Source organism: Lipomyces doorenjongii, assembly GCF_038497915.1.
Source record: "Lipomyces doorenjongii strain NRRL Y-27504 unplaced genomic scaffold V1508scaffold_57, whole genome shotgun sequence".
In the NCBI taxonomy this organism is placed as follows: domain Eukaryota; kingdom Fungi; phylum Ascomycota; class Lipomycetes; order Lipomycetales; family Lipomycetaceae; genus Lipomyces; species Lipomyces doorenjongii.
In genome coordinates, this window is record NW_027118124.1 from 44,989 (window position 1) to 66,657 (window position 21,669).

The 21,669-nt window shown below is 49.9% G+C and overlaps 8 protein-coding genes across 8 annotated transcripts; 2 read left to right on the forward strand and 6 right to left on the reverse strand.

The window, feature by feature from the left end:
* Positions 1-93: 93 nt before the first annotated feature.
* V1508DRAFT_423319 (cytokine-induced anti-apoptosis inhibitor 1, Fe-S biogenesis-domain-containing protein) lies at positions 94-1,517 on the reverse strand. Its single transcript, XM_066941154.1, has one exon. The coding sequence runs from the start codon at positions 1,301-1,303 to the stop codon at positions 389-391; it is 915 nt and encodes a 304-aa protein (XP_066793873.1). The 5' UTR covers positions 1,304-1,517; the 3' UTR covers positions 94-388.
* Positions 1,518-1,568: 51 nt separating this feature from the next.
* Positions 1,569-6,358, reverse strand: V1508DRAFT_423320 (uncharacterized protein). Its single transcript, XM_066941155.1, has 4 exons — positions 5,400-6,358; positions 5,254-5,351; positions 3,682-5,199; positions 1,569-3,626 (listed from the first exon to the last, which is right to left on the reverse strand). Exons 1-4 carry the CDS (start codon positions 6,250-6,252, stop codon positions 1,893-1,895), a joined length of 4,203 nt encoding a protein of 1,400 aa, XP_066793874.1. The 5' UTR covers positions 6,253-6,358; the 3' UTR covers positions 1,569-1,892.
* Positions 6,359-8,525: 2,167 nt separating this feature from the next.
* Positions 8,526-9,506, forward strand: V1508DRAFT_234880 (uncharacterized protein). The gene is made up of 2 exons (XM_066936331.1): positions 8,526-8,852; positions 8,909-9,506. Exons 1-2 carry the CDS (start codon positions 8,704-8,706, stop codon positions 9,078-9,080), a joined length of 321 nt encoding a protein of 106 aa, XP_066793875.1. The 5' UTR covers positions 8,526-8,703; the 3' UTR covers positions 9,081-9,506.
* Positions 9,507-10,010: 504 nt separating this feature from the next.
* Positions 10,011-11,162, forward strand: V1508DRAFT_399400 (acyl transferase/acyl hydrolase/lysophospholipase; the record flags this gene model as incomplete). The annotated part of the gene is made up of 1 exon (XM_066938259.1): positions 10,011-11,162. The coding sequence occupies one exon, from the start codon at positions 10,011-10,013 to the stop codon at positions 11,160-11,162; it is 1,152 nt and encodes a 383-aa protein (XP_066793876.1).
* A 235-nt stretch (positions 11,163-11,397) lies between these two features.
* Positions 11,398-13,407, reverse strand: V1508DRAFT_399401 (uncharacterized protein; the record flags this gene model as incomplete). The annotated part of the gene is made up of 3 exons (XM_066938260.1): positions 11,398-11,804; positions 12,932-13,070; positions 13,111-13,407. The coding sequence occupies 3 exons, from the start codon at positions 13,405-13,407 to the stop codon at positions 11,398-11,400; spliced, it is 843 nt and encodes a 280-aa protein (XP_066793877.1).
* Positions 13,408-15,730: 2,323 nt separating this feature from the next.
* On the reverse strand, positions 15,731-16,704 carry V1508DRAFT_457419 (uncharacterized protein; the record flags this gene model as incomplete). The annotated part of the gene is made up of 3 exons (XM_066942682.1): positions 15,731-15,879; positions 15,931-16,104; positions 16,146-16,704. 3 exons carry the CDS (start codon positions 16,702-16,704, stop codon positions 15,785-15,787), a joined length of 828 nt encoding a protein of 275 aa, XP_066793878.1. The 3' UTR covers positions 15,731-15,784.
* Positions 16,705-17,204: 500 nt separating this feature from the next.
* Positions 17,205-18,689, reverse strand: V1508DRAFT_423338 (chaperonin 10-like protein). Its single transcript, XM_066941156.1, has 2 exons — positions 18,388-18,689; positions 17,205-18,327 (listed from the first exon to the last, which is right to left on the reverse strand). Exons 1-2 carry the CDS (start codon positions 18,460-18,462, stop codon positions 17,323-17,325), a joined length of 1,080 nt encoding a protein of 359 aa, XP_066793879.1. The 5' UTR covers positions 18,463-18,689; the 3' UTR covers positions 17,205-17,322.
* Positions 18,690-19,143: 454 nt separating this feature from the next.
* Positions 19,144-21,094, reverse strand: V1508DRAFT_235111 (general substrate transporter). Its single transcript, XM_066936332.1, has 2 exons — positions 20,816-21,094; positions 19,144-20,760 (listed from the first exon to the last, which is right to left on the reverse strand). Exons 1-2 carry the CDS (start codon positions 20,972-20,974, stop codon positions 19,342-19,344), a joined length of 1,578 nt encoding a protein of 525 aa, XP_066793880.1. The 5' UTR covers positions 20,975-21,094; the 3' UTR covers positions 19,144-19,341.
* Between the last annotated feature and the right edge of the window lie 575 nt (positions 21,095-21,669).

Sequence of the window (21,669 nt, forward strand, 5' to 3'; positions counted from 1 at the left end):
AATAGTTGTTTAATTTAATAGCATGTATATGTTGTGTTTCTTTCCGTAAATAGACTGTGACAAAAGCTGGACACTGATGTTGATATTCTATTCAACAATATGATGACTAGAAACTATATTAATGCCTGTACATGCCGATAGTTCAGTATTATTGTTAAATACAAGATATAATAATAAACAAACCGAGGCAATTTTTCCTCCACGAACCATCTTATCAAAGCCTGTACCGACTCATACCACAAATATAAACCCTCTAAATAACTAAACCATACGCGAAATTATGACGAAACCAACGACAGAGAACCATGCACCATAACAGAATCCAATATCCATAGCGTTACAAAACCGATTGCTACCCATAGTCACACAAGTCCACTAATGCAACGTCTTAAAAGTCATCTGCACCCAGCGCATCCAAGTTGACGACCTCACCTTCCTTAAAAGGGGGCAATCCGAGATATGGACAACCATCGCACCGGAACGCGTCGCCAAGCGAGCAGTTACCACAAGATGAAGTCTTGCCAGGCACTGTGAAGTCGATTTCGGCTGTGTCGTCAAGCGAGAGCGTGAACACCTGATTCTGGTTTGCGCGGTGCGCTTCTTGTTCCTGAAGTTCGAGTTCTTTGAGACCGCACGTACAATCCTTGCACGCTTTCTTGCGTCGCTTGCCGGTTGGTTGACACGCGACTGGGATTTGGAGGGCGTCGGGAAGGTCGCCATCTAGTAGAGTATCTTCGTCGATTAAGTCGTCCTCGTCGACATCGTCGAACGACAGACCGTCGTCAACCCCGATCGTCCAAGTCTCTGACCGCTTTGGCGACGACACCGACGAAGCAGCAGAAGACGACGTGCTAGACGCTGCCGACAGAGCAGGAGACGAAGCAGATGATGAAGCAGTCTTGCTGAAAAGGCCGGTTAAGGAAGCCTGCTTATCAGCAGGAGTCCTCCTCTTAAGGAGAACAACTTTCTGAACGTCGGGTCGGGTCCAAACCGTTTCTTCGCCTTCGCCTGCGACTAAAAATCCGTTCATAATGGCGTCCATGTTCTGCGACTGAGCTACGCCGTCAATCTTGCCTGACGGGACAACAGCCTCAGCTAATAATGCAACAACTGTCGGTGGGAGGAGAGTTCCGGATGGAGCTACTCGTATCAGCGAGTAATGTGACTTTGGCAGCGAGACAGCACTAGTCGATAGTCGGTCGAGCATCTGGTGAGCAACAGGGTGAGGGAGTGTGGCGGTGATTTCGGACACCCGAATCGGGTCGGACGAGAGTGACGGGTGAGTAAGCAGTAGCGACGGCATTGTATTCTCAGCGTAATGATATACAATACGAATATCCTGTGTTCGATATAACCGTGGGAAAAGTAGTGGCGGTGGGGACAAGGTGTATAATATGTAGAACGGAAGACAGTAGAGCCGGTGAAAAAAAGTATGAGACGTTTGTAATCAGAGCACGCGCCACGCAAACTACCGCTAACTTCGCTTCGGGGTTAGGGTTCAGATTTCAGACCGTGGCCGACATCGGCCACATACGTCTGAACAAAAGTAATGTGAGAGGCAAACCAGACTCAGTGGGAAATTTATTAATCATAAGTATAAAATTTATTATAAAGATAGAAATTAACGAGATAAATTATTTATTCACATTAGAAAGGAGTTTCATGAGCTAGTTTCATGACCACTATTCCGTTACCTCTATAGGGAAGCGTGTCCAAGCTAGTATTACATTTCCATCTCGAGTCATAAACGCCCCTGCGAATACAAATCCAACAAGCAAAAATTAGGTAAAAGAACGGGAAGAGACCAAGATATCCAAGCAAATCAAACCGATACAAACGCCCTGAATTTCAAAATACTATTTGCATATAATATTTCCCAATTATAAACCAGATCACGCAGGAACAGACGAGACGGCGGTTTTCTCGACGATATACCAGCTCTCATCTTTCTCGTCCAGTTCGCCCTTCTTACTACTATTATGCATAATCACGCCCTTGGCATAGTCCAAATCGCGATATATAGTCTTGACAGCAACGCCTACGCCGTCTTCTTTCTGGATTTGCTTGCCGATTAGCCGTGCTTTGGAAATAATCCGCTCATTATGTGTAGCCTCCCATAGCACCTTCGCGAAGTGTCGCACGGTTAGTTTCTTTAAATGAAGACCGGCACCGAGATCTTCGACTCTGTTCGCGTAGAAAAATTGGTCGCCGAAAAAGGGCTTGATAACCGTGGGAATGCCCGCGCGCAAAGACGCGCCGGTCGTGCCGGCGCCGCCGTGATGAACTGCCGCGTCAAGCTGAGGGAACAACCAATCGTGCGGAGCCGATTTAATTTGAAGCACAGAGTCTGGCAACGGAATCTCGACCTTGTCCGCGTCGCTCGATCCCAAGCGATCGCTCCAGCCTTTAGACAAAATGCATCGCACATCCGCTTGTAAAACTGAATCCAAAACCGCCTGCGTAAGTTGCTTCGGATCCGCCACTACGATAGAACCAAAACCGATGTACACTAACTTCTTGTTATCACGACGCGCCATGTGTATGAACTCCACGAGCTCCGCGTTTGGCAGAAAGTCCTTCTCGAGCTTACTCTCGTTTAGGAACCAGTATCCGGTAACTTTAATCCAGTCGGAGTAATCGAGCGGCGGCGGCACCACCGTCGGCGAGAAATTGTACAAAAAAGGAACTTTCTGCGGCTGCATTTTATCCAAGTTCGTGCGCGGCAGATGTAACCTGGTCGTGCGCCATTTATTCACTTGCCCAGAAATGCCCTTCCAAAACACGTTTTCAAACATGACGTAGGTGATATAGTTATATGATCCACCCATTTTCTGCTCTGGAACAGCGAATGCGTGTGGGTAGGCGCGAGTGCGCGTCCACGGCATTGTGAACGCTCGGAAATATGGAATTTGCAGGGCTTCGGCGACGTGGATCCCCGCCATCGCGGACGGCGACTCGATCAGGACGTCGGTATCTTGGCATGCTACCCACGCTGTCTCTAACAGCTCGGTAATCCATCCTCTGAACTTTGACGCGGCTTCCTTGAGGAAGCCGTACGTGAACATGCCGTGCTCGACACTAAGCCGCATCAGCTCCGCAGGATCTCCTGCGACTTGACGGAATTCGATGCCAAAACTCTCGATCCAGTCTTTGAATTCGGCGTGTGTTGCGATCCGCACGGTATGTCCGTCCGCCATCAACCCTCGCGCGAGAGCAATGTAGGGTTGCACGTCACCGCGCGATCCAATTGTCAAGCAAGTGAACTTCAATTTCTCGGCCGGCTTATACGTGAGCAATGAGGACTGCGAAGAATCGAAAATCACTGGTGTGGACTCAAATATATCCTGTGAGCGGACCATCCGAGGCACGACGTGCACCGGTCGCCGGGACTTGATTAACGCGCTCTCTTCTGGCCGCAGCGCTGGACTCGACGCCAAGTTGGGACTGTTGCGGAAGTGGTCGAGTTGGCGTAGAAGCGTTATCGTACAATCGTCTCTCATGTCGGACGACCTGAACTCAAAGAAAATTTCTTCATGGCCATGGACAACGACTACGAGACCGGAGTATCCGAATCTGAACCCACGCTCCTTATCGACGTTCTCAATGTCCTCGTGCGGTAGCACCATCTGTAAAAAAAATTGTCAGTACACAGTACTGGTCGCACGCAGAAAAGCTCCTTACCTTAGTTTTAGTCCCCGGAAGCAAGCTGCGGAAACAGAGGTGCACCTTGCCAAGATATATCTTTCCATACAGTGGAATTACGCGATGCAAATAGCCGTAAAAGCTTGCGACCAACTTCTCGTCATCGGGTAAGGCAAAATGCGCCCTAAACCGCTCCGAACTCTCCTTCTCGACGTCCGCCGCGACCTCCTCAGGCTCTCGCTCATGCTCCTCCGGCATCGTCCGGCCATCAAAGTGTTTTGACGAACCGACCCACATTTCGGTGACTTTCTCGACATAACCAGACGGTACGTTGGGCAGGAGACTTTGCACTTTGCGGCCACCTTTGCGAACCCAATCCGACCATCCTTCGTGGGAACCAGGGGTTTGATGTGCAAGGAATTGACTTTGTGACGGCGATGAAGTGGCCGAGCCGACCTCGACAAGCTCTTCAGATGTATCAGTTGACGTGCCATCGGGTGATAAATGCGCGCGTGACGGTAAAGACGGGGTGGAGGCCACTGCGGATGGCGAGCTAGGCGCGATGAAGTCCTTGACTTTGCCATGAAATTGTGTGATCGCCCGAAGCGGACTGGCCGCTCGAAGCAACGAGTTTTCTGCAACACCGCTGAGACGACGTCCACGAGCTTTCCGTGGTGAAAGCGGAGGTGTCGAATGACCGTCTGGCTTGTGTTCATAGTCGTCGACGGGGAGTTCTGGTGTTGTTGCACGACGAAATCCGGTAGGAGTGACGGAGCGCGAACTACGGTTGTTCGAACGCGAGCGAGAGCTCCCGCGCTTGGAACTGGACATGTGAAGATCCAGCGAGGCCAGATATGGTGCGGAATGTCGCACCGCGGGCTTAACACGTGACTCTGTGGTGTCTCTGATAGCTTCACGGGGAGACTTGAGCTCGAAAAGTACCGATTGGCTTATATCCTCATCCGCATCTGTCTCACTGGCTACTTCATCTCGGTCGACAGGGGAGGGCAAGTCAGAATGAGTAGTGAACTTGACGGCCTCGCGCAGGTCTTTCAACGCCTGACTTCCGTTGCTGAAAAACGAGAAGAAGTAGTCGTCAATTGCGTAGGTATCTCCCTGGTCGACGTCGACCACTTTGATCTTAATCGTGTTTGCGCACTCGAGAACAGGACTCTCTTCGATATCAAGGATGTTTTCGGACGGCAGCACGATTTTCACTGAATCTCCATCATTATGTGATCGGAAAATCGCACGACGTAAAGACTTGACCCACTCTTGCGCACCGATGTAGGAGTCTGCACGAAACTGGTATTTCTTGGTCTGAGTTGTAAGGACGAACGAGACAGGATCAGTGCCGGCATGGGCGAGTGTGAGGTTGGGATCGGTCAATTCGACACTGATTGCGTACCGCAGGTCGATTGTGCCGACGGGGAAGTAAACATCGGACGCTGAGTTGAAGTATGAGAAGACATTGTCCTTGATTACGCACCAGAACCGTGAGTACCGGCCAGTCGTGCGAGCTTTGCGAGCAAGCGTGCCGGATCTGAAGGTAGTGTGCTATGAAAAGTTCTAAACACAAGTCCCTATGAATGTATACAAACTTGCACGTACTGTCTTTCGGGGAATATAAGCAAAGAAAGAGATATGTTTCTCTGTGATAAACATGTGGCCCGATAGGAGAATGCTCTTAAGCAGATAACACGGATATTCTGAGCACGTTAGCCTTCTCTGCCAAAGACGAGAACGAATGTATATACCAGCAATAACATCCTCTTTATTCAAAAATCCAAACACTTTCATGAGCTTGTCCGCCAGCAAACTCGACTTGCTGGCGTCCACAGAATCCTGATCTCCAGCATCGTCCTTAGTCGTGGCAGTCTCCTCTGCTTCGTCACCCGAGGGCCTGATCGTTGTCGTGGATACAAGCGACCCGGCCGACTTGATCGGTTCGAGCGGCGATGTGAAAACATACCGCGACTTTCTCAAGCTCTCACTATCCTCATCATTCTCCATGACGTGGTTGTTCAACAGAAAAGACGATGCAAGCGGCATAGACTTGCCAGTTGCGGCATCAGATACGTGTTCATCACCGCTACTCTGATCATCGTCGAAATTCTCATCCTCATCAAGCTCTGGCGCCTCGATATCAGTATCGTCGTCGTCGGCGGCGACCAATCTGTTGAACTTGGCTCGCGAGGTCGCAGAGATGACGGCGAAAATCGACCGACCGAGCGCGTACGGCCGCGCAACGTCGACGGACGCCGCGCGTTTCGGTGTGCGGGAAGTAGACCGCGAGCGGATTTGCGAGCGGCCCCTATGCGCGCCTCCCTGGGCCTTGGCCAGCTCGGGTGTCGTAACGCCGCCTTCGCGATCAGGGGAAGATTCGCCTGTGGATATGGGTGAGACGGCGCGGCCCCGCACAGCGCGCACCACTCGGGCTGGTGTCGGGAGATGGGTCGAGTACGAGAGAAGTGAGCGTCTGCTTCGTGTCGCGTCCGTGGTGATGGTTGAAGACATCGCGGGCGATGATGACGACAGCTGCTGCCGTGTGGTTTGATCAGGAGCCGGGGACGATGGCGCCGACGAAGGCGAGTGGTGAGCATCGTCCATTGCGACCAATACTAAGAGAATAGTCTTTTATTGCCTATCCGTTGGAGAGTAGCAAGAGGGTGGTTGCCGATGACAATTACGAAGTGGCCCGTGACGCGTGGACTTTGTGAGAATTAGTAGAAGAACCAACGTAGTCCCCACGCCTCAGTCCTTGGGCCGCATTTACTTGTTGTGTTATTTTGGTGGGCGTAGTACGAAATATGGTGTGAGAAACACGGAAAAAATATTACCAGGATAGTGTCAGCCGTACCTCAACCTTTATAATCTTCGTCGGGCACCGGTCCCAACAAGTCCAGTCGGACGAAGTCGGGTAGAGCCAATGTAGAAGAATCACCACATCTTCAGCGACGTATATTATTGAAGACGGTATTAAGATAGGTAGGATGACTCTACAAACGTAATGGCTCAACCAAGACTGTCAAAGGCGGTCAATGGTTAAAGTGACAACGGTAAAAACCCGCAGCTAGCTTGCGGTCTTGAGCAGCTACGCATTTAATACAACGACAGGATTATTTCTGGGTTAATATTTGCTAGCGACGAAAACTTGGAATTGGCTGTATTTGTGGTGTACAGTTCGGACAGTTTGGACAGTTTGGACATTTTGGACATTTTGGACAGTGAAACAGCTTGGACTTGTAGGGTATATTTTCCTATAGTATATCATAGTCTACCACGGATCATTGTGTGCATATTCTTACAGTTATTAGCTCAGTTTCTTCATCTTACGACGGCGGATATGTTCTGATTGATGTTGTTTGTGTATACTCCCGCGTGTAATTCACAAATGGCCGTTGGTGCATCGGGTAAGGGTAATGTCAAATACCGCGGGGCGCACTCAAGTTTTAGAACACAGACCAGCCAGTTCGCATGCCGTTTCACCCAGACAACGAGGGCAATGGACTAGGTTGTCTGGAAGGTGATTGCTGGCATTAATTTTGGGGATAATGGCTATATGAGATGTATATTTATTTTGTTGAATGATGCATGACCACAAATTGCCAAGTATGCGTTATCGAAGCCGGTAAGGGCATCGAAGAATGACTACCACCGAGAACGCGAAGGAAGAATGAACAGCAGGGTTAATCTCGGGAGCGCATGACAAGGATGCCGCAAGTCCAGAGGCGAAGAATGTACCGCTCATTTGCGATAGTCTTTCTGTAACAGAGGGAGTGCAGAATGTGTCAATTCTCTCGGTCCTCGCATACCAGTTGCGAGTCGACGGAGATCTTCCGCTCAGGAGCCTCAGTGGGGCGAGTCATCATCATAATGCGCTCAATATGTTCGACGCGCAGAAACCGCAATAGAGTTCTGCCAAAGACGGCAAAACACCACGACACCGCCGGGCAGGGAGTAATGCTTAAGGCGTTCGTACCGAGCTTCGCCATTTCGAAACGCGGTTAGGGTTGTGTCGTTGCAGAGTCATGTCGGCAGAAAAATCAGATGGTTTTGGTTGACACTGCGATGTAACTTATAGGCAGTGTTGATACTAAAAGAATAGCAACTACAACGGACGGTCTCTTGCAATAAATGGACAGGATGGTGTGACAAACTCAATTACAGGCGAAGATTTGAGAACAGACGGACCGACCCCCTTGTGTGTGTGACTGGAGTGTGAGTGTGAGTGTGACTCTGACTATATTTGTCTTTGTGTCACTCTCACGACGAGATCGCGTGCGACTTGTCTGATGTCAAGCCCGACATAATTATTGAATTTCGATCCGCCGGGGACCAATGCCATTCAGGCTCTTATCAGAGCCCAGCCTGCGCACGCAATCTGGCCGAAATGAGCGAATAAACGGACCTACGTGGCATTCTACCAATTCCGTAATGTGTAGGTTCCAATACGTCATGGACCGAATCGGGGCCGGCTTGCCTGATGCGCTGTCATTCATTTATCCTGGGATTACGCAGGAGTGTGATAGCTACAGCGCATATTTGTTGTTTTTGTATATAAACCGCTACTGTAATTGCAATTGTGGCTGCCGCTATCCAATCGCATGTAGACAACAAGCCCGCAGCCTCGGAGGAGGAAACGATGACGTCAGGAGGGTGCGCCACATGCAGGGTCAGGGCAGGGTCAGGGAAACACGGTGAAGGGCGGGGAGGCGGTGCGGGCCAGGCAGTGAATTAAGCTCTGTTGGGAGATGTCGTGTGATCGCTGTCGAACGTTCGCTTTCCCCCTCTCTCCTCCGCCGTAATGAGCAAGATTGCCAACGCCCGTCCAACTTTGTTATTTTCTATCTCTAGCTCTTCTTCGGCTGCCCCGATCTGGCCACCGGCGACGGTCGCAGAAGTCCGTCGAAGAATGGGCCCCCCCTCCTACGACCATATATAAACCGCTCCTAATGCCCCCTCTCGCCACCATCACAGACCTACACAATCCGCAAACTTGACTTCTTCATTCGTCTGCACGATATCAATTGCACATTACTCAATTGCACAATTACAATAATGACCCGTACTAACCGCTCAAACTCGAACCCCCACACCATCGCCGCGGCCATTGCAGACTACGTCCCTCGTCTCTGGGGAAAGGCGTCCATGAACGGTGACCAACCACCATACAAAGCCAAGAAGAACGGAGCCGGCAGAGGCAATTGGTATGTATCTACTCCTCTATGACACAGTCAGCGACTCTCCTGACGCAGCTTTACAGGGGCCGCGAGGGCGATGAACTAGCCGACGTGGAAGAGGACTACAATTTCAACCCGCAGATCCAGCGTCGCCGATCCAATTCCAATGGCGGCAATGGCGTAATCAGACGCCCCTCCTGGGACACAAAGTTCAACGAAGTCGAGGAAGAGGTGTTTGAAGAAGAAGAGGAATGAATTGTACCCATCCTACCTTTCTGCATTGTCACCGGTATTGAGGTAGTTGTACATACATGCGTGACGAATTTGTAGATATATATGTCCATTTACTGCGTGGGATATAATCGCTGGTGTTAGGGGCTGGAGCTACATTGTTATGATCTGGAAGTTGGCAATGGATGTATAGGTTGCGGTGCTTGGCTTGGGTCCTGGAAATGCTTGCGTTCTACTTGTTTACATATTCGCTTATATATATTGGTCGTTCGATGTGCATATTATCATCACTACACACTATATTATTATTGTCATTATTATTATTGTTATTAAGTACGTGTCAATATATGGCTTGAACGCATATCAGTCAACTCAATTGCATCTCTCCGCAGTCGACATCGCATCGTCCAACGCGGTAGGTTCAGCATTCCAGCTGCAGTGGAAAGACTTAATAAATGCAGTCAGCCGAGAAGCTTCAACACTACCGTGACAAGTTCGGGCCCGATTGCCCCCTCTCCGCCCGCCGCGTAAACCCACTCTGCCACGTCGTCTCGCTATCGACTCGTCTCGCTATCGACAAACATTCCATGTATTCTTCTTAAGACCGAGTCCTGGAATCGCTGTGACTGTGAGCTGCTTAAAGGGGCTTGGGATGTGGGGCCCGCAAAGGGTGGAAGATGGGGTGCGGTTTTGTGGCTTCTTGCTGCTGGACGCTTTAGTCAAATTCGTTCGATCGAAACGCATACATCGGTATTTCTACATTAATATGCGTCACAATTAATACCTTCCAACAATACTCCCCAATCACACACCGCTGAATGCTGTCGCGCGCCGCCCAAGTCGTGCCCGCCCGCCGTGCGGCTTAAACTCGCGCAGATGCGCGATGAACGCGTTCCTTCTCAATTATTATTTATTTATTATTCTTGCTCAAAAAGCGCTCGCTCGGCAATCGCAATGCGAAACATACGGCTTTCGTCTCGGCCGCATCATTGCCACCGCCTCCGCCTCTGCGATCGCCAGCACGCATTCAAGACGATAGTCCCAGTGCGGCATGCATCAACAGCGACGGCTGTATTCTTCCCTGGCCAAGCAACAGAATCACAAGGCATGCTGGCTCCGCTCCTGCGCCACTTCCCCCTCATCACGCGCGAAGGCCTCGACGCGGTTTCCGAAGCATTGCACGATGACCCGGAGCTGCCCACAATCATACGATTGTTAACGATCAATGACGACAACGACGATAAGCGACTTGTGCACAGAACCGCTATAGCCCAGCCGTGCATTTTGCTCTCCTCGATTGTGACCTGGCGGATTCTACGCGACCGCTGTGCGGATTTAAGCAGCAGCGGCGACACTGTCTATTTTGGGCATTCGCTGGGCCAGATCACGGCGTTCGCTGCCGCCGGTGCGATATCCCTCGTCGACGCTCTCAAGATCGTTCGCCAGCGTGGGCTTGCAATGGAGCAGGTCATTTCCGACAACGACGTCTCGGCGCCATCCAAGTACGGCATGCTCGCTGTCCCGATCAAGCAACCCATTCCCGAATTCGCAGCCCGTGTGCGCGACTGCGAACAAAGGCTGCGGTCAAACGGCACGCTGGCTCCCGATCAAATCATCGACCTCGCAAATTTGAACAGTCCGGGACAAGTAGTGCTGAGCGGGCACATCGCGGCTCTCGACAAGCTCGGTGCAGAAATGGGACTGCGTCGCAGCAGGAACCTGCCTGTTCGCATCCCGTTTCATTCCCGTCTCCTCAGAGGCGTCGAGAGCCGTCTGCGGGAGGCTGTGAATGCTGCGGCCGTGAAGATGCCGCCGGCGCCTCCAGCAACGCGGTTTCTGCGCAACTCCGATGCTCATGAGATCGCGACCGCGGACGACATTAGGGAAAGCATTGTTTCCGGATGTTGGGACAGCGTGGACTGGGTGCGGTCTGTACGACGTGTGGAGGACTGGGGCGTTACCCGCTGGATCGGAGTCGGTCCCGGAAGCGCTGTCGCGACCACGCTTGTGGAGCGGAGCTTGATTGCTTCCCGGAGGCACGAGATCGTCGCATATGATCCCATGAAGATCGGTACTGCCTGGGATACGATTGTCGCGGCGTTGTAAATAATATACTACATACTATCAACAGTTCTCTGCGCATTAATAATATATACACAAGGAATTAATTCGCATCAATCGCAGAACCGCCGTCGACGGCAGTGATTCCGCACAGTGAGCCGAAAATGTTCTACACCCCCAAGCGAGTAAGTCCCCGGCGTGAAGTTCCTGGTCACGTGGATCATCCGAGGGACAATCCGCAGCTCGTACATCACGTATAGCCCGACCGTGGCGATCGACCTCAGCAGCGCGACGCGACTCTCCGAACCAAAGTAGATGGCACAAACGCGTACTGGAAAATCGCGGAGACCAAGATCGCGTTGACCGAGACTTTGAGGTGTGGGTCGCCCTTGCACAACCACGATGAAATGGCATACACCGTCCCCGGCGAGCGCGAACACGGAGCGGGAGCCCCCCCGGTGAGCAGCGTATTTGCGGCGTTGATGAAGCAGACGAGGTGATGACGAGTAGGCACGACGCGCCAGCTTTGCTCTTTGTCGCGATCATGGTGCCAACTTGGAAGAGCGCTGTTGTCGCCCACACAGAGCAGACCTGCTAGCGGAATCCAGTCGGTTGCGTACGACAGACCACGGCTCCATTCCTTGAACTCCGTGACGAGCAAAACTAAAGAGTACTGGCCGCCGGCCACTGGGAGCTCGGAGCAAGCCTCCCTTCTGGACTCACTGCCCAGGAACCAATCAATAGCGCATATACTCAAAGTTTGAGCACAGTTGAGTTGCCTATCAGGAAAAGGCTGTTGACGCGTAGCCACTTATTAGGGGATGAAATATTGAACTTGAAACTGACTTAAGACAACATAAAATTAGAAATCCACAAGTCGAACTTATTTCTGCATGCAGTCCCTGACAGTCCGAATGAATAGATCACCTGATGTTGTCAATCCGCCCCGCAATCGGAACACGCTTTAAAGACTTGACAGTCTGCCTCCAACAAAGAATCGTAGCTGGAGCCGTTTCCCTTCGCGCTCTCGTTGTTACTGTTCACGTATGGGATACTACCAAGCTTAGGCAGTGTGAACCGGAAGGAAATTCTACGCAACTTGCTAGCGACTAGCAGTTAAGATAAGATATTCTCGAGAGTTGATAGGGGACACACCTTCTCGTTTTATTAGAAATCTCGGCGATGTTGACCTCACCGCATGGTATGAAAAGAGGAAGAAAGTTATGAATAGACGTACATAAAATATATATATCAGGAATTATTCACCGGGGGTCATGTATGATCTTGTTCCTCTCAAGCGTGATATACGTGCATAAAAGTAGACCCGTGCGGTTGCTCTGGGCGGACATGAAAGAGGCCACTACGTGGACCGGACTGATACCGACAGTAGGACAACAACACATGTGGCAACGCAACAGCATAACCAGCAGCGAGTGCGGGAGACCTGGCCTTCAACGTCCACATTCGATGAGATATTTGTGATTCAATCAAGTGGCTGACTTTCTGTCTATCGAGAGATGTCCAGGCACTGTTTTCTGTGACCTCCATAAGCTCTGCGACACCTTTTTGTGACCGAATCTGAAATTACAATTTCTCTTGATCTCCTACGCAACACGGAAAAGTATCTGTGGACCTGCCTGTTGGGAGGAAATGTGGCCTACATACATGCAGTCATGCAGTCGATGCTTCATTTACGACTTGTTCTCGCTCGCGGTCACTAGAATAATAGGAATTAGTTGAAGCACTTATCAATCTGCGTCCATTGCGAGCTAGGCGGCGAACAGATAACCCCAGTTCCCTTTTGCTCTACTTACTCGGATTGGCTGAGGACGGTGTGTTAGGAATAGTACCAGCAGTTCCTCCAATGGTACCGGCAATGAGATCGTTCATAGTTTGTCCGGAAGGAGTCTCGGCCTTGGGCATAAGTTCTCGGACCTTGAAAATAACGCCGAACTATCCAGCATTCCAGAGAAATGTGACGCCAGAGTGTTACCTCCAGACCGTTGTAGATAGCAAGGATGCCTTCGTTACGGACAATCTTAATAGCAACATCCAACAGACTCTTGTACAAGCTGCCAGACACCTTGTCCTGTAGTCGAATCTTCACTAGCTCGAAAGGAACGACGACAAATGCCTCTGTCGCACCCGCGGTAGCACCAGTCAAAACTGACAGAGGCTGGTTCATCTGAGTGGCGCCAAAGGCTTTGCGGTAAACCTTTCCCCACTCCCTCCAATAGCCATGCATGAACAGCGTGCCTGTAAAGGCTGTTCGGCACTGGTGCGATGACATGTGACTTAACTGAACGCGATGAGAATTAACCGGATTTCGCACTTCGAATGAGTCCAGATGTACAAACGAGGAAGGGATAAGGCAATAACAGAAACATTAAGAGTGCTCGGAGGGGTACTGGTCTGATTCCATATGGTCCGGCATCTTCCTGAATCGCCTCCAGCTACACCAAAAGTTCCACAAACACGCCAGAATCAAGGGGATCTCAAGAGTTGCTTGCTCAATAGCTCTCCACCGGACGGTACTGGTCTCAGAGAATAGATTACAGTCTTACGATTGGCCTTGACTAACCAGGAGAGACTTTCATCGCCTGTTAAACGATGCAATGATCGCCTAACCCAGGTCGTGGAAGCTCAAAATGCAGAAATATCGCTTATGCGCAAACAGATGGAGGACGCCGCTGAGATTCTCCAGGCGCGGAAGGTTCACAAGAGGGGCAAAAAGTGGAATTAAATGGGAAATTCTTGTTTAGTACTGAGGTAGTATTGAAAGTGGCAAAGGATGCCAAGAAGAAGCAAAACGACCTCGTGGAGCCCCACGCAAGCATAAAATTTAGAAAGAGAGGAGCAGGAAGAAAAGGAAGATTGAAGAATAGTGTATATCTCGGAATTCTGTTTTAGAAGATTAGTTTGTTCTAATATAAATGGTTGAAGTCGGAACACCGGCCCGTTAGGCAACACCTCATTTAGCTTATGACCTGCGAAGTGTTTGCGGATAACCTGCTCCATTGACCCTCCAAAATAACTCCATATAGCCACCACTTGCACCACACTTCAATCAACCAACCACTTCTGTACAGCCTACTTGATGGTTCCTCATCCTAAATTATTCCTCCAACACAGTAGTGAGAGTACCATAAATAAAGATCAGAACTTGAAGCTAATCTTAGTTGCCAATGTCTTTTCAATTACAAATTCAGAAATACTCTGCTCTCGTAAGGAAATGGAAGGGATTAATGAAAAAGGGCGATGAGATCCGTTGGATTCCGGGGCCGAATGACCTGGCCTTGGTACATTCGCGTTTTCTATATGCAGGCTGCTTCGGTGCGGCTATTCCTGATGGTAAATGGCGCTAGTCACATTTGTCGACACTTGCCACTTCTTTCCTTGAGCTTGTAAAAACAAGTACAATATGGGGCCTTCAAACAGCCCCATTAAGGAAGGGATAAGTGATTTAATCGTGAGAAAAGCTCAGCCTCCATACTTCAGGCGCATGGGACCATTGAGGATCTCCCCCATCATATCTGTTCCAGGTGGGAAGTCAAACTCGAAAACTGGTTCTCCAGCTCCTCTCATATTGGCCAAACTGCTTGACGGAAGTGCCACCGCAAAAGTTCATCTCGAACACTCCGCTCATCTTTGGGATCTCGACAAATATAATCAAGTATCCTCCCGTCCAGTTTTTCATCATCTGCGCCGAAACTGGTTATCTTGTAATTGTTATCTACGTTAATACAGAAGTCGAAACCATCAAAGTGCAGATGGATACGGGACCGCATAAGTAATCCGTTCTGACATGAGTTGATCCCTGTGGCACCCAATCCATCGAGAAAGGCCCTGATTGCGAAAGTCTCCTTCTTTGGAGACTGGAAAGATATGGGCAGCCTCCCATCCTCTCCAAACCAATATCAGCATCCGAGTTGGCGACACCAGTTATCACGCCATCGTATGGATGAACATTCGCCGTTGTACGGCAATATTTAAGACTAGACGAATCGGGCTTGCTTGTGCCACGGGCGCGAAGGTTTCATTGTAATCGAACCGAGGTCTTTGAGCAAACCTTGAGCAACTAATCTTGCCTTATAGCGAGCAAGCGTGTCCATCTGTCGCCCTCTTGTTGTATACTGACCCTGAACCGCCACTTGTCAAATCGGTGCGGCTCATTACTATGGGGAGTCGCATAGGTTCAGCCACCCCTGAATTCCATGTTATATTTGTCGTCGTTGTTGGAAGTCTTGAAGTCGTTGCAGTTCCAGAAGCTTATATATATACATCTAAGAAATATTCCCAAGAAGAATTGACAGTAATTCACATCAACGAATACAAAATAACAATTCACAGAAATTAAAGAAGCAATACAGGAGTATTATGCAATGTTAAGTTGCACTAGTTTCAGGCTGGGAATTGCGAGAGTAAAAGTACACCAGCGATAGAGTGATAACGTAGAGGACAGTACCGCAGAGTGCGGATAAAGTAGGTCTGTAATGTAATGCGTAAGGATAATGGGTGGGACGTCAGATCCGAATTCACTCAGTGGCCTCGAGTACACGGTTCATTCGTTCTACCCGCCCAATAGCGGTCCAATAACGCGCCGCGAAATTTGCTCTCGAACCACTCCCGCCGGAAAGTTTACCGGCCTGGTCTCCACCTCACCATCACTAAGAATGCGGGCTAGGAATACAATCTCCTAGCACAATTTCGTGCAGGTTAGAGGGAACGTCACCGCCAACAAATTGACCGTCGCTTAAACTATCTACTAATTGAAAGTTAGCCGCCTTATTTCACTTATCCTTGCGCTTATCACGTACAAAAGATTGCGTGGGGTTGAGCAGAGTTTCAGGGATATAGGTCTCCTCCTCAGGGGCGCGGAATGTTTGAATCTCTACGCTGCTAATTTTGCCCATCCACGACATTCCATTCCAGACGAGCGGTCCGAATGGGCAATCGACTATCTGGCGGCGAAATGCTTCTTTGGCTCCTGCGACAATGGTGTCGGCATCGTGCCACGAGGCGTGGTACTGCACCTGCGTTTTTCCTCATGAATGCTCATCGCAATGCCAAGCCGACACCGCAATGCACAGACACACCACGAGATGGCTGCACGCAGACTTTCGTAGGTCTGGGAAAACCCAACCTCAACGGCGATCATTAACGTTTCGTCATCGTCTTCTGTGTACAACAGAGCACTATCCCATGCCCTCGTTGTGGACAGTTTAGTGCTTGTGGTGCCACAATCAAGCGAGAGTCCGTCTGCTATCGCGTCATCCATCCCTTGAGAACACTTCACTTCCTCGTTGATTTTATTGATTAGCTCACTTGCCATTCTGCTATGAAGAGGACTAGGTGCAGCCACGACGATGGCAACATGTTTCGTGCCGTCATACCATAGTTTGCGGGTATCTTCGGGTTTTGAATCAGCAGATGTAATAAATGCAGACTTGCAAAATTCATACCTGACCTGTTCGTTCTCGAGCATTTCTTGCACGCGTTCATACTCCTCCCGACTCGCAGGTACCTCCACCTGCATGTCTGGCGAGAGCGGTCCCCTCACAACATCAAGGAGTTCCGAGCGCTCCATGAATGTATGCTTGAAAACAGTTGTTCTTGTCTCGATTCTCGTTGTCGTCAACCCCGTGCTAGAGCTGGATATAAATTGGTGCGCAGCGAATACCTGACGATCACCGGTTGCGGATCTCGCGTTTTGGATTGCCGATCCTCCTCATTGTACAGTCAACAGAACAAGGACAATATCAGATGTGGTGCAGGTGGTATGAGTATTCAGAATCCTTTACAGACAGTTCAGAAATACTGAGTTTCCCAAGGACTATACTGGAATAGTTCATCTGCCTGTAGGGTGGGCAGCTTGGGATTCGGCCAGAGGATTTCACGCAGCTGCAGCTGCGGCAACGTAATCAAGCGCCGCACATAGCGGGGCCGTCTGACGTATTACACAAAACAGTGCAACATGTAGTGCAGTGATTGGCCTACCACTGCTAGCGTCAAGTTACAGTTAGTTATACTCTTACCAGAAAGTTGTCTGCTACCAACGCCATTCGGAAATCGGTCTACATAATCTAACCTACGTGTATTTGTATAACATTGACTGACAAAACACTCCGGCATTGAATCATGTCTCGGTACTCAAGTCGCTTCAGCTCTCTATTTACTACAGATACAAATATAGATACAGTCTAATCTAATTGAAAGCCTTTTCGTAATCAACAAGGGTGAACCGATACTTGACATCATTGTCATGGCATCTCTTCAACGCCGTACCACATCCTTCCTCACCAACTGGCACAGTCTCAACCCACGGCTTAATCCCCTTCTCCGCCGCCAACTCCAACATATACAAGATTTCCTTGCGCGACGCAATGTGACTGAATCCGAAAACAGCGGCGTTGCCCATCATCTTAAAAGGATGAATCTGGAACCCGTCGCCTTCAGGCAAACCGACGTTGATGAATTTGCCGTTGACGTCGAGAAGCGAGAGATAATCATCAAGATTGAAGTTCTTGCTCGAGTTAGCACAGTTGACAATCACATCGAACGTCATGGCGTGGGGCGCGGCCCAGTCCTTCTCTTGAGTAGCGATATAGCCGTCGGCACCCAACTTCAAGGCATCTTCCTTCTTTGCGTTTGACCGCGAAATAGCCCAGACTTCTGCGCCGAGAGCCTTGCCGAAGAGAATGCCAAAGTGTCCAATTCCACCGATTCCAACAATGCCGACCTTTTTGCCTGGAGCAGCACCGTTGCGGTATAGCGGCGAGAAAGCAGTAGCGCCAGCGCACAGCATCGGCGCGACCAGCTTCGTATCCAACGCATCCGGGATCGGGAAGACAAAGTACTCATGCACGCGCACATGCGACGCATAGCCACCCTGGCTCACGAATCCGCCGGGAAAAGTCGCGCCGTAAGTATCCAACTGGTGCTTGCAGTAAATCTCGTTATCGTTCTTGCACTGTTGGCACTGCAAGCACGCAAACGCCTGCGCGCCGACGCCGACACGATCGCCGACCTTGAGACCGGTGGTGGCTTTTGAGCCGACGCGGACAACGTGGCCGACAATTTCATGTCCGACGACGAGAGGATATGGGCACGCGCCCCATCCACCGGTGACGGTGTGCACATCTGAACCGCAGACACCACAGGCGATCACTTTGATGTCAATATCGGTGTCCTCGAATGGACGGGGAGTGTACTATATTATATGTAAGCATCTGTCAATCAGATTAGAAGAAAGGAGCAACGAGAACCGTACCTCAGTACGCTTAGGCTGCGTCCAGGTCTCAGCAGACTGTACCGCAAACCCCTCAAAAGTATCCGGGTAGACCATTGTAATTGTGAGCTTTTAGTAGACGTATTATCAAAAGAAATGAAACGATTAAGTGGGAAAAAGAACGAACGAAAACTTTTGGCAGAACGGAGAATTCGAGATTATATATGCAGGGTGCTCCAGACTGACATCAGCGGCGTCGGGAGGGTTTCAGAGTTGTGTTCCGTGCGTGGCGATGGGCGGCTTTGCTCTATTTTTGGCTGTAACAGTACAGACGATAGTATGCCACAATACGCATTATGGTATCAGTACTAAGTGACCAGAATAGCGGAAATGAAAGCGTTAAGTGGCGGACCAGATGGGCTAGGGTTTGCCACGGCAAGCTAACTTGCCCCTACGGCCAACAAATAAGTTCCTCGGACGCGACTTCAACGCGCCCAACTTTTCTGCGATAGTCCGCGCAGCTGTCTCACCGCCGTGCGACAAAGTTCTGCCGATTCTAGCACTCGTTAAGTTCATTTCAGATTCAGACTTCGTTAGTCCAGCTGTCACGTCCAAAAATAATTGTAATGAACTGTGACAATAGGCGAATAAGAACAAATGCGAAAAAAGTGAGAACAATTCGAGGGGAAATGACAGTCAGATACTGTGTAGCGTTGTAGTCTACTCTTTAATAGCAATTTCTGGACACAAGTCTAGCAGGGCTTGCAGCTTGAATCGGCCCAAGGGACAGCATATCCCGTCTCCAACAGTTCAAATACGTCAGCATTAATGCAAACTATTAAGCATACTGCCTTTGCCGGTCCCAAACATCTAAAAAAAATCTACCCAATGCAAATAAGACTCCATCCAAACTCCCAAACTATAGTACAAAACCAATCCAAAAAGGCAGAAAAAATTCGTATTAAAAACAACGACGGAAGCCTAGCGTCTGAACTCTCAGCCCTTTTTACCATGAATATGCATAACTTCACTTTTCAACTCCAAAGTGTGCGTCTGCGCACCGGCTGGCTCCTCTTCGGTTTTGACCTCCGCGTCGTCAAGCGTTCCTGCTCTACGCAGGGCAACTTGCAGTTGGTAAGAATTAAATTTCCGCGTAGGGACTTTCTGCTCAAAAATCGCGTCTAAATCTTCTAAAGCAATTCCCCGTGTCTCGGGAACGTAAAACCACACGTACACTAGCCCGCAAAGTGTCAATCCAGCATATATGAACGCAACCTTCGCTCCCAACCCAGCTTTATCGTCGTTGAGCAAATACGGTAAGCTAAACGTCACCACCCACGAAAATAAAATGTTCGTCGCGGAACCAAGACCTTGAGTTTTCTCGCGGACCATGTTATTGGAGATTTCCGACGTGATGACCCAGCCTAGAGGGCCCCAAGTCGATGCAAACCCGAGAACGTAAATGAGCGTGAATACCACCACTCCTATTTGCGCGCTGTGGTTTGCAGAGTGATGGTCTGATATGACACCACATGTGCCGACGGACACATGGCCGATAAACATAATCACGCAGCCGACCAAGAGCAGTGGACGCCGACCGATCCTGTCGACGACGAAGAAGGAAATTACGGTGCCGAGCACGTTGACGAGATTCGTGATAATGGTGATGGTGAATGGCTGGCTTACGCCGACTCTAGTGAAAAAGACGGTGCCGTAGTTGAATATGAACGACACACCGGTAAACTGTTGCCATACCTGTATGAGACACGCAATTGCAGTGCGGCGAAGGTTCGTGCCACGAAAACAATCTAGGTATGTGCCACCGGCAAGATTAAGCTCCTCCTGGTGATGCACCGAGTGCATAAGCAGTTTTATTTCGCTGTCGACGTCAAAGGACTCCTCACCACGGTGCAGCACAAGCAGCGCTCGCTTAGCGTTTTCAATCTTGCCTTTCTTGACGAGCCACCGTGGTGACTCGGGAATGACGGACAGTCCAGGTAAGATCAGCACAGGCAAACATAGAAGTACGCCGACAGGAATCTTCCAGCTGGCAGACCCATGTATTTTCGCGGTAAAATTATCCACGATCGAAATCAGGAATGACCCCACGACGACATTGAACTGATACATCGTGATCATGACGCCGCGAAAAGCAGGAGGCGCCGTCTCGGCTTGGTACATTGGCACGAATACTGTCGCGAAGCCGATTGCGCAGTAGTTGAAGAACCGGCCTGCAACGAGTAACGCGACATTCTTGGCGAAGATTTGCATGAGCACACCCATGACACAGGCAATGCACATGAGAAAGAGGCCCCACCTTCGACCGGTCAGATTGCCGATGAAGCCACCGAAGATAGCGGCAAGGAATTGGCCAACGTAAGGGAAACTCGTCATGAACGACTGCCGTGTGCTCGACTAGATCGTGACTGTGTCAGTGTGTTTGACTATACGACTTGACAATCGGCCATACAATTTCATACTCGCCAGATTGCTGGAGCGACCCGAAGGTGCGGGCGAAGTTATCCATAGCGAGGACACCGGAAAAATAGCCGCCGTCCATACCGAATATGAGTGCGCCGAGGGCAACAAAGGCACATATGAAAAGCACGGTGAGATTAGGTAGGGCCATACTTGAATTTTAGGCGCTGCCGTGGCAGCTGAAACAGGAATGAGATGAAACGGCAAGCAGGCCAGAGGCGGCTGCTCTGTGGCAGTGAGCAAAGTGCATTGGATGCAGACCCAGCGAGTCGACACAGGAGGCTGTCATCCGCAGTTTCGGATGAATTTGAATGTGGAGGAGCGCTGACCACCATCTTCCCCACAGTCGAACTAGACCCCGCCACAGCAATTGAGTATGGTGCAGAATGCGCCTAGACATCCACAGAAGATGCCACGCTTAGATTCGTCGAAACTGTACCAAAACAGCGAATAGAAACTACCAATAGCAGGCTAGTATTGTCGCCACCCGCGGCGTAAAATTTTGGCACATCCGCCCACGTGCGGTCCATTAATCCGATCGCGGGTCTACGTAAATCCGGCGGGCCCTTAGAGGGTTTGGCCTGTTCGGGAGAGGACAGCCACAAGTGCGTAAGCATAAATGTGTATTATAATTGGACTGGCTTGATTTCTGTGTTACAGACTATACACCGGTCGTCTGAATATAACTAAGTCACTCGATTGAGACCATTACTATACAAAATATTGGTCAAAATCTATCGTACTAAGTTTAGATGCTGCAGCACAGTCAGAATCTACATCCAAATACACCATTTAAATCTCCAAATTCTGAAAGCACGATGTCAGTATATAGTGAGGATCTACAGA